The sequence below is a fragment of the Apodemus sylvaticus genome, chromosome 1 (assembly GCF_947179515.1).
Source record: "Apodemus sylvaticus chromosome 1, mApoSyl1.1, whole genome shotgun sequence".
Classification (NCBI taxonomy): Eukaryota; Metazoa; Chordata; class Mammalia; order Rodentia; family Muridae; genus Apodemus; species Apodemus sylvaticus.
Window position 1 is genome coordinate 101897957 of NC_067472.1, and position 10725 is coordinate 101908681.

Consider the following 10725-nt stretch of genomic DNA (forward strand, 5'->3'; position numbering starts at 1 on the left):
CTGTGTTGTAAAGCTCTGCTATTGGCTTATAAAGATAAGATAGAACATAGAGCCCTTATTTTTCTGTTTACCTTATTTCAAATAACACTTTTTTTTTTTTACCACCATGTATTTTGCTGCAAATGAAAAGGCTTCATTCTTTTTTTGTGGTCAAATAACACTCTATGTATATATTCCAGACTTTTTTTTTTATTATCTATCCACCAGACTTCTTTTTGTAAATTCATCCATCTAAACTGTTACACATATTAGCAGTTGACATACTGCTATAATAAACACAGGTATCCGGGTTTCTCTTTTTTATTCCGAGTTCATTTCCTTTGGATATTTTATCCAGAAGCATCATTGCTGAATCATATGATACATCCAAAAGTTTTTAAGGATCTGCCACACTGTTACCTATAACTTTTGCACTAATTTACTATCCCACTCAAGAGCTCTCTGGAGTTGACGGAGTGCTTGGACTCTCTGCTGTAGCTTCATCAGAGATTGACTTACCCAGCGCCATGGTGGTGTACCTGGAGGAAACAGACCATCCTGGGGTCAGAGAAGGTTGCTGCCTTCTACCCAGCAACTAAGGTGAGGTGTAACAAGTGGAACACAAAGAAATGACTAACTGATGGAGTCTTGAAATATGAGTGAGTTGAAGGGAGAACGAATGAGAACATGCTGGGGAGAGCACCAATAGAAGCCACTATGGGACAGAGCTGGTGTCTGAGGCAGGAAAGGCCCTTGGAATTTGAGGGAGAGAGGACCTTTACAGGTTAATGTTACTCAAAATACATGTCTGCTAGGACTTCCCATCACTTCCCATCCACTGTCGCTGCCCTGAGTCTTGCTATCAACAGTGGTCCAAGATGAAATAACTGGTCCTTGACAAGATGGGATGAGGGGTTATATGCATGGAAAAGAAAAGGTAGACTTAAATGTCATTATACTAGTCCTAGGATCTGACTCCCTCCAAATGATACCTTTTCCTTTACCAAGAGATTTACTAGAAACCAAATCAAACAAAAGTGATTAAATCCTTAGCTATTTGATCCCAGATAGAAAGTTGGGCGTCACTTTAGCAAAAAATTTATAGAAGCCAGAGGATCAGGACATCTGCTCTGAGATAGTGTCTTCTATGTAACACGGAGTTGCATCTAGCAAAACAGTCTCTGAACAAGTCCTAGACAGTGACTATACCACTTGACTTCACAACTCGGATGTAGGAAATCTCACAGGACCCCACCCCTAGATGAAGGCAATTATTGAATGCTGAAAGAGGGAGGATCTGTCTTCTCCAGTAATGAGCTCATCTAACCCTAAGCATCAGCTCTCAATATATGTACATATGAACAGCACTGAATGGACTCAGCAGGTGGTATTTGTGGATATGTATGTATATATACATATAATGTAACATGTATACATATATGTATATAATGTAACTGGTAAGGAGTCACACAGTTGAGAGGGAGTGCAGGAGACAGGAGTAGAGGGGGCTTAAATCTCAGCTGACCAGTTGGGATTAAACAACCTACCAGGAGACTTGTCCCTGGAGAAGACTGATTTTTCCTTTCTCCATGCCGTGTTGTAATTTTGCCTTAGGGATTAGGAAAGCTGAAACACACAAGGAGGGGAAGCACATCCCTAAAGTTAGGAGGCTTATTAGAGTCAAGATTTGACACTGGACAGTCTATTCTAAACACCATGCTGTTAATTACTGTGCCCAAAGAAATTATTCATTTCTGCTTTAATTCTTAGTTCCCAACATGTGAACAGGGTGTGATTTGAAGTATTTCCATGGGAGTCATAGTTGATTGTCACAACTCCAGGAAATTTGGCAAAGGCTCAGACCATTGTTCCTGACAAAATGCTCTTGAGTTTTGGTTGTTCGTTTTCCTAAACACGTTGGAGCAGAATTCAAACTTCAGAAAAGGCAACTGAGGTTTCGATTGGCTTTTCAGGACAGTTACAAATTGGTATTGAGAAATTTACAAATGATGCCTTTGTTTTTCAAGTATTCTTCCTTTTATTCAAGTTTTCTCTGTTCATTTAACATCTTAGTTCCTTCCCATAAGTGCTTCAACTCTGAGGTGGTTCAGACATTTGATTTTAGTGGCTATAACTCTGAATAGATTCTTTTTTTTCTACTGCATATTCTGAGAGGACACTGTGAGGGAAAACTGCATTGTTACTGGTTACATAGTTTATCCTCCTTTCAGACAGCATGCTGGTTGTTATGTAAGTGCAATCAAGTCGGAAAGCCACCACTATTCTTATTTTTTTAAAGTTACCTTTTTTCTAAAAAAGATTTATTTATTTATTTTATGTATATGAGTACACTGATACTTACTGATGAATATGCTGTACTGATAGTTGTGAGCCATCATGTGGTTGCTGGGAATTTGAAGTCAGAACCTCTGCTCACTCTGGCTGGTCCCACTCACTCCTGGCTTAAAGATTTATTTAATGTTATATCTAAGTACACTATAGCTGTCTTCAGACATACTAGAAAAGGGTGTCAGATTTCATTAAGTACACTGTATCTGTTTTCAGACACATCAGAAGAGGGCATCCAATCTCATTACAGATGGTTGTGAGCCACCATGTGGTTGCTAGGCTTTGAACTCAGAACCTCCAGAAGAGCAGTCGGTGCTCTTAACCACTGAGACATCTCTCCAGTTCTCGCTCTGGCCCTGTTTGCTGTAACTGTCTTCAGACACCCCAAAAGAGGGCATCAGATCTCATTACAGATGGTTGTGAACCACCATGTGGTTGTTAGGATTTGAACTCAGGACCTTTGGAAGAACAGACAGTGCTCTTAATCACTGAGCCATCTCACCAGCCCCAACAGTCAGTGCTCTTAACTACTGGGCTATCTCTCCATCCCCACCACTATTCTAGTAAGGATTTGTATGTGTAAATTGCAGATATGTCAGTAGGAAAAACAATATAAAGAACAAAAATGATTCCACTTTCAAGATACTACAAGTAATACCACAATGCTGGTTCTACCAGTATTGAGTTTAGTAAAATTGGTTTTATTAAAACCTGATTTTAATAAAATTGTGGCTATTGGGCACTGGAAGGATGACTTGGTGGTAAAGATTTGTCTTAGAGTTCTATTACTGTGAAGAGACACTATGTCCACAGCAGTTCTTATAAAGGAAAGCATTTAATTAGTGCTGGCTTAGAGTTTCAGATATGTAGTCAATTTTCAACATGGTGGGAAGCATGGTAGCATGCACACAGACATAGTGCTGAAGGAGATGAGAGTTCTACATCTAAATTAGCAGGTGACAGAAGTGACTGTGTGCCACTAGGCCTGGTTTTGAGCTGAGGCCTCAAAGTCCAGACCCTAGTAACACACTTTCTAGAATAAAGCCACACCTATTCCAACAAGGACACAAATTCTAATAGTTCCACTTGTTATGGAACTATGGAGACCATTTTTATTTTAAATCACATTCCAAGCCCTGGATCCCATAGGCTTGTAGCCATATCATGATGCAAAGGCATTCAGTCTAACTTCAAAAGTTCCCATAGCCTGTGACAGTATCAGCACTGCTTAAAAGTATAAAGTTCAAAGTCTTTTCTGAAACTTATGCAATCTCTTAACTGTAATGCCCTGTAAAATCAAAAAGAGAAGCAGATCACATACTTACAAACAGTGCACAGGATGTATATTACAATTCCCAAAGGAAACATAGTAAGGAAATACTGCACCGAAGCAAGGCTGAAAATCATCTGGGCAAACTCCAAACTCTGCATCTCCATATCAGATGTCAAAACATTCATCAGATCTCCAAGTCCTTTCATCTTTGTTGACTGCAACATGCTTCTTTCTCTTGGGCTGGTTCCACACCTGGTAGTAGACTTCCTTGGCAGGTATCCCACAACTCTCTAGAATCTCCAGTATCTTGGGGGTCTCTGAGGCTATCCAGGCTTCATCTTCATAGCCTCACACAATGGCCTCTCTAGGCCCCCATGTAGGGATAATCCTGACACTTGCCTGGCCTCAGTAGCTTTCATTAGTCTCAAAGGGAGATTCCATAATTCCTGTCTTCCGTCCTTGACTTTAAAGCCAGGATCACATGGCTGAAGTTGACAAGTTTTGCAGCTTCCTCGGTGTGAAACAAGAATCCCTTGTTCAAACACATTTTTTTTTTTTACCAGCTCTTTGTTTCCTATGGGTTCCTTCACTATCTAAACTTGTTTGTTCTGGAACTTGTCTTTTAGACCAGACTGTCCTTGAGCTCAGAGATCTACCAGCTTCTTTCTTCAGAGTAATGGGATTTAGGTATGCATAACCATGATTGGGTTGAAGCTTTTCCTTTCCATTTTACTTTTATTTAAGTACATTTTTACTTAAGTCAAAAGCTTGCTGGGTGGGGCATGATCTGAGGTCACACTTCTTTCTTTCACTTAGCATCAGGCTTCTCTTTATTCTGTATATCTCCTTGAATGCAGGACTTAGCTCCTTTCCACTTCCCAGTGCCCCTTTGTTTCTCAAATTGCATATTTTATAATTTTCCTTGCTTAGCTTGCTCCTTTTTATTATAAATTTGCATAGGCATAAATACCAATAACCATACGACAGAGTCAATATTAGGTTGTTTTGAGATTTTTGCAAATGTAATTAATCCAAAACACTTAAATTTAACCTCTAGCAGATTTTTTTGGACAAGGGCAGAAAGCAGTCTCATTCTTCACCAAAATATCATAATAATTTTTGGCCACATTCTTTTCCTCTGAAACCTCTTGAAACTCGGCCCCCATCGTTCAAATCACCCCAGCACTGCTGTCTTCCTTGTTCCTACTATGATGGCCCATTAAGCCCCACTTAGAGTATTCAGCTACTTTTCTAATCAAAAATTAATAAAAGTATACAATCCTCCAAACAAAAGCATGGTCAGGCCTATCACAGGAATACCCTAGTTCTTGGTACCAGCTTCTGTTTTAGTTGGGGTTTCTATTGCTGTGAAGAGACACTGTGACCACAGCAATTCTTTTTTTTTTTTTTCTTCTTTTTTTCTTTTTTTTATTCAATAAATTTTTTATTTACATTTCAAATGATTTCCCCTATTCTAGACCCCCACTCCCCGAAAGTCCCATCAGCCTCCTTCCCTCCCCCTGTTTTCCCGCCCAACCCTTCCCACTTCCCTGTTCTGGTTTTGCCCCACACTTGCTTCACTGAGTCTTTCCAGAACCAGGGGCCACTCCTCCGTTCTTCTTGTACCTCATTTGATGAGTGGATTATGTTTTGGGTATTCCAGTTTTCTAGGTTAATAACCACTTATTAGTGAGTGCATACCATGATTCATCTTTTGAGTCTGGGTTACCTCACTTAGTATGATGTTCTCCAGCTCCATCCATTTGCCTAAGAATTTCATGAATTCATTGTTTCTAATGGCTGAATAGTACTCCATTGTGTATATATACCACATTTTTTGTATCCATTCTTCTGTTGAGGGATACCTTGGGTTATTTCCAGCTTCTGGCAATTATAAATAGGGCTGCTATGAACATAGTGGAACATGTATCCTTATTACATGCTGGGGAATCTTCTGGGTATATGCCCAGGAGTGATATAGCAGGATATTCTGGAAGTGAGGTGCCCAGTTTTCGGAGGAACCGCCAGACTGATTTCCAGAGTGGTTGTACCAATTTGCAACCCCACCAGCAGTGGAGGAGTGTTCCTCTTTCTCCACATCTTCGCCAACATCTGCTGTCTCCTGAATTTTTAATCTTAGCCATTCTGACTGGTGTAAGGTGAAATCTCAGGGTTGTTTTGATTTGCATTTCTCTAATGACTAGTGAAGTTGAGCATTTTTTAAGATGCTTCTCCGCCATCTGAAGTTCTTCAGGTGAAAATTCTTTGTTTAACTCTGTACTCCATTTTTTAATAGGGTTATTTGGTTTTCTGGAGTCTAACTTCTTGAGTTCTTTATATATATTGGATATTAGCCCTCTATCTGATGTAGGGTTGGTGAAGATCTTTTCCCAATTTGTTGGTTGCCGATTTGCCCCTTTGATGGTATCCTTTGCCTTACAGAAACTTTGTAATTTTATGAGGTCCCATTTGTCAATTCTTGCTCTTAGAGCATAAGCTATTGGTGTTCTGTTCAGGAACTTTCCCTCTGTACCGATGTCCTCAAGGGTCTTTCCCAGTTTCTTTTCTATTAGCTTCAGAGTGTCTGGCTTTATGTGGCGGTCCTTAATCCATGACCACAGCAATTCTTGTAAATAAAAACGTTTAATTGGGGTGGGCTTACAGTTTCAGAGGTTCGGTCCATTATCATCTTGGCAGGAAGCATGGCAGTGTGCAGGCAGACGTGGTACTGGAGGAGGAGCTGAGAGGTCTATATCCAGATCTGCAGGAAATGGCTGTGTGCCACTAGGCCTGGTTTTGTGCTTCTGAGACACCAAAATCCAGCCCCTAGTGAAATGCTTCCTAGAACAAAGCCACAACTATTCCAACAAGGCCACAAACCCTAATAGTGCCTATGGACCTATGGGGGTTCTTTTAATTCAAACCACCCCACTGTTCTTGCAGAGGTCCCAAGCTCCATTCCCAGAACCTGCATTGGACAGTTTGAAGCCTGCTATAACTCCTGCTCCAGGGGAATCCCAGTCTTTGGGCTCTGCAGGTATTTATCTGCGCACACGTCCTATATACACATATAGGACACATATAAAATAAACATCAAACCCAACTCTGGCCTTATAATTTCTAGATGCTCTTTGTTTCCCATAGCCCTGCAGGTACATGCATATATGTCTGTACATGTTCATACATGTACATATGAAGGGCAGAGACTGGGACTGACCAGATATGTTCCATATTATTTTTTTGAGACAATGTCTCCTACTGAAACTGGAGGGTGCTGCTCTAGCTGGAATGACTAGCCAGGAGCCATGGCACCCACTGATCTCATTATCCTGGCCAGTGCTTGAGTTACAGTAGTGCAGCATTGTGCTTGACTTTTGTTACACGGGTGCTGGGCTGGTATTTCCAACTCAGGCCTCCAGGAATGAATGGCAAGCTGGCCTTTCTCCCTTTCTTTCTTTCTTTCTTCCTTTCTTTTCTTTCTTCCTCCTCTTCTTTTTAAGATAGTTTCTCTTTGTAGCCTTGGCTATCTAGGAACTTTCTCTATAGACCAGGCATGCTTTGAACTCACAGAGAGCCACCTGCCTCTGCTTCCCAAGTCCTGTGATTAAAGGCATGCACCGCCACCACTCCTGGTAAAAAGTTTTTTACTAATCTAAAAAATCAATTTTGGGTACTTCTCCACACTCTAACACATCAGATATCTGCATAATCCAAGATTGTGAAAGAGTGTGAAGTAACAATGCTATTGAACTAGAAACTGTTAATATTAATTTTAACACTTAAATCTGACTACATTGTTTTCCTCATTCCCTTGCTTCCCTCCAACAACTCTCATGTTGGGGACAAAAATTGCTTTTGCAATGACAGTTGTATGGAAAAAGTTCTTCTGAGGGCTGGGCACTATCTGGGAAGGTTAGCTGTCAGCAAGCTGTAGGGCACTGTGCAAGTTTCTGGGAGTGAGAAGTTCTTTCAGACTCCAAATTACATCTTATGATGTCTTGCTATTAGCTGATACTAGAGATCCTGGTTCACAGATACCTAAGTTGAAGAACATCTGATAAATAGTGCAGGTGCAGAGTGACCTAGATGGTTATTCTACCTTTTGTCAGCTCCCCTTGAGGTGGCATTCTAGGTAGTAAAATTCTTGTCTGAGTTTTGTAGTCACTGGGAATTCTAGAGCTAGGAAAAAAAGGTGTGTGTGTGTGTGTGTGTGTGTCTGTCTGTCTGTCTGTCTGTCTGTCTGTCTGTCTTTCTGTGTGTATGATGGAGTTATTGCTAATGATACAAACCTAACACATCCTTAGCTGAAACATGTCCCTCTCATATAGTTTTATAGCAGTTAAATCACATTTAGATCTAGATTCAAAGAGATGCTGTTATTTCTTTTAACCTGGCCACCAGCCCTGAGCGGAGACTATAGTGTTCTTTCTAAAAATTGTTTCTTACTTACATGTACTTCTTTGAGTATGTCTGCTACATGTATAGGTGCCTTTAGAAACCAGGGGTTGGCATGGATCCTTTCCTCTGCAGCTGGAGTTATTGCCAGCTGTGAGCGCCTGAAATTGGTTCTGGGAACTAAACTCGGGTCCTCTCTGGAAAGGCAACAATCCCTCTAAACCATGTAGTCATCCCCCAGTACCACCCATCTCCCTCCTTCCTCAACCCCCAGTTTATTTCCTGAAGCAGTTCTGCTATCAGGTCTGGAGTAACCTACCTTTAGAACCATGTAGACAGATTACCTGGGATCTGGGACCTTGAGAAACAAGGATCCCACTGAAACTGTGAACTGATTACACATTTCAATTACCCACCTCCATTCTGTTCAGATAGAACATGGGACGTGAGGCCTCAGCTGGACCATGGAGACCATACAATAATTTAGTGGAGGATTAGAGCCCAGAATGAGTATTTCCTTAGCTAATTCTCAGACCCTGCTCTCCTACTCAGCCATTATCACTTGTCGAGCTTAGTGTTAGGATTTGAAGGAGTTTATGTGAATTATGTTTCTAGACATGCGTTCGTCCCCACCTCCAATTTGGTGCTTCAGTCATATCATGAGGAAAACCTAACCTCAGGCAGGTGGCAGACTTTTGCCCTGCCCCCATTCAGATGTACCTTTCAACTATGACCTCATCACTGACACCATGTCCTTTAAAGATTGCCAAAGAGAGAAGCAGCTGCCCCCCGCTATGGGAGCCAGGTGGCTGTAGGGCTACACTGGCAGGGGGGACCTGCAGGACGTAGGTGAAAGGACATCACCGAACACCTACTGGTCCCTTAACCCAGGTGTGTTCAGTGCCACATCAAAGCTTCCGCAGGTGCGTACTCCACTGTGCCCTCACATAACCCTGCGTCCTCTTCTTCAGGAAATATGGCACGGGCTAGGGAAGAAGCAGGGGACAGCCAGCTGGTGTCTGGTAGGGAGCCATCCTCACGTATCATCAGAGTGTCTGTCAAGACCCCACAGGACTGCCAGGAGTTTTTCCTGGCAGAAAATAGCAACGTCCACCGCTTTAAGAAGCAAATTTCCAAATACCTTCACTGTGACACTGACCGATTGGTGCTCATCTTCACTGGGAAGATCCTCCGGGATCAAGACATACTGAGCCAGCGTGGCATTCTTGATGGCTCTACAGTCCACGTGGTAGTGAGGTCTCGTTTGAAAGGGTCAGCCTGTACAGGAACTCTGGCAGGCCCCACAGGCCACTGTACCCACCGTTCAGAACCATCAGCCAAGCTTGGTCGGCTGGCCCGGAACTCACCTGACCTAGCTGATTTCTTCAGCCAGCTTGTCCAACTGCTGCCTACGGCACCAGAGTCTGTGGTGCAGTTCTTGGAAGATCCTCTGATTCAAGGACTGGCAAATGAGAAACAAGCCAATGGTGTGCACATTCCCGAATCCTCAAAGACCGTACAGAAACGGGATCCAGCTCTCAAATTTCCGGAAACCTTACAGAAGCCTGCGCGACAGCAGGAAGTCCTGCAGGAACACAAGCAGAGGCTGGAGGCCCTGAAAGCCGTGCCAGGGGGTGACAATGCTATGCATCCCAGCTGCTCCAATATCCAGCAGGTCATGCTCTCCACTCTGGCCTTATTGGTGGCTTCTAAAGGCCATAGTTCAGGCTCAGAGCTGTGTAGAGGAGAAGCCAACAACGCTCATAGCAGTTCTGATCCTACCACCATTCCAGCCACTTCTGCTCCGGTCAGGACCTTGGCACAAGAGGTCAGTACAGGAGGAGTTACCCAGGTCAAGGGCATAGTTTCAAGTCAGGCCGGTTCAGGGTGCCGATCTGGTACGATAGACTTACACCCAGGCTCAGATATCCCCTCCCAAGAGAGCCAGCAGCCAGTGGAGAAAGTTCCTCTAACCAGTCAGCAAAGACTCTCGCCCCGTGTTCTGCGCCGAGCCTTGACTGTCCTGCAGCAGAATCCATCTCTGGCACACCAGTTGGCAACTGGCAGCCCCCTAATACATCATATACCGCTTCTCCCCATCCTCACCAACCCTCGAGCGCTGCAGGCATTGCTACAGATAGAGGAAGGCCTACAGATACTGTCCAGGGAGGTGCCTGAGCTGGGACCATTCTTTCGGGACTCAGCTAAACCACGTGGGGCTAGAGGAGCCCAAGAAACTAGGGGTAGAAGACAAGCCCATAGAGAAGATACCACACAACACTCCTTGGCCTTTCTTCAGCTCTTCCATTCCTTGGCCAGCGCCTGTTCCCAGTCTGCACTGCCCACATCCCTCTTTACTGAAGGTCGGTACCAGCAAGAACTGGAGGAACTGAAGGCCTTGGGTTTTGCTAACCGTGATGCAAACCTGCAGGCCCTTGTAGCCACAGATGGAGATATCCACGCCGCCATTGAGATGCTTCTAGGGGCTCCGCAGGACTAGTCTTTTCATCTGATGCCCACGACTGCACCATTCTGTGGAGAGGGAGGAAAAGGGAGAAGGGGATGGAAGGCACTTATTTTAGAAATTCCTCTTCCTCGGATTATGAGCACATTTGGACAGCCCTTCTCTCACTGCCCAATCCCGTCCTACATTAAAGCAGATTGCTTGGAGCTCCTACGTGTTGTAGATTTGGAATTGGGTGGGCAGCACAGTCTTACTTAGGGAGGAC

General features: G+C 43.3%; 1 protein-coding gene across 1 annotated transcript; it reads left to right on the forward strand.

Annotated features, from left to right (window-relative positions):
* Positions 1-8972: 8972 nt before the first annotated feature.
* LOC127680693 (ubiquilin-1-like) lies at positions 8973-10496 on the forward strand. Its single transcript, XM_052176323.1, has one exon. The coding sequence runs from the start codon at positions 8973-8975 to the stop codon at positions 10494-10496; it is 1524 nt and encodes a 507-aa protein (XP_052032283.1).
* The last annotated feature ends 229 nt before the right edge of the window (positions 10497-10725 follow it).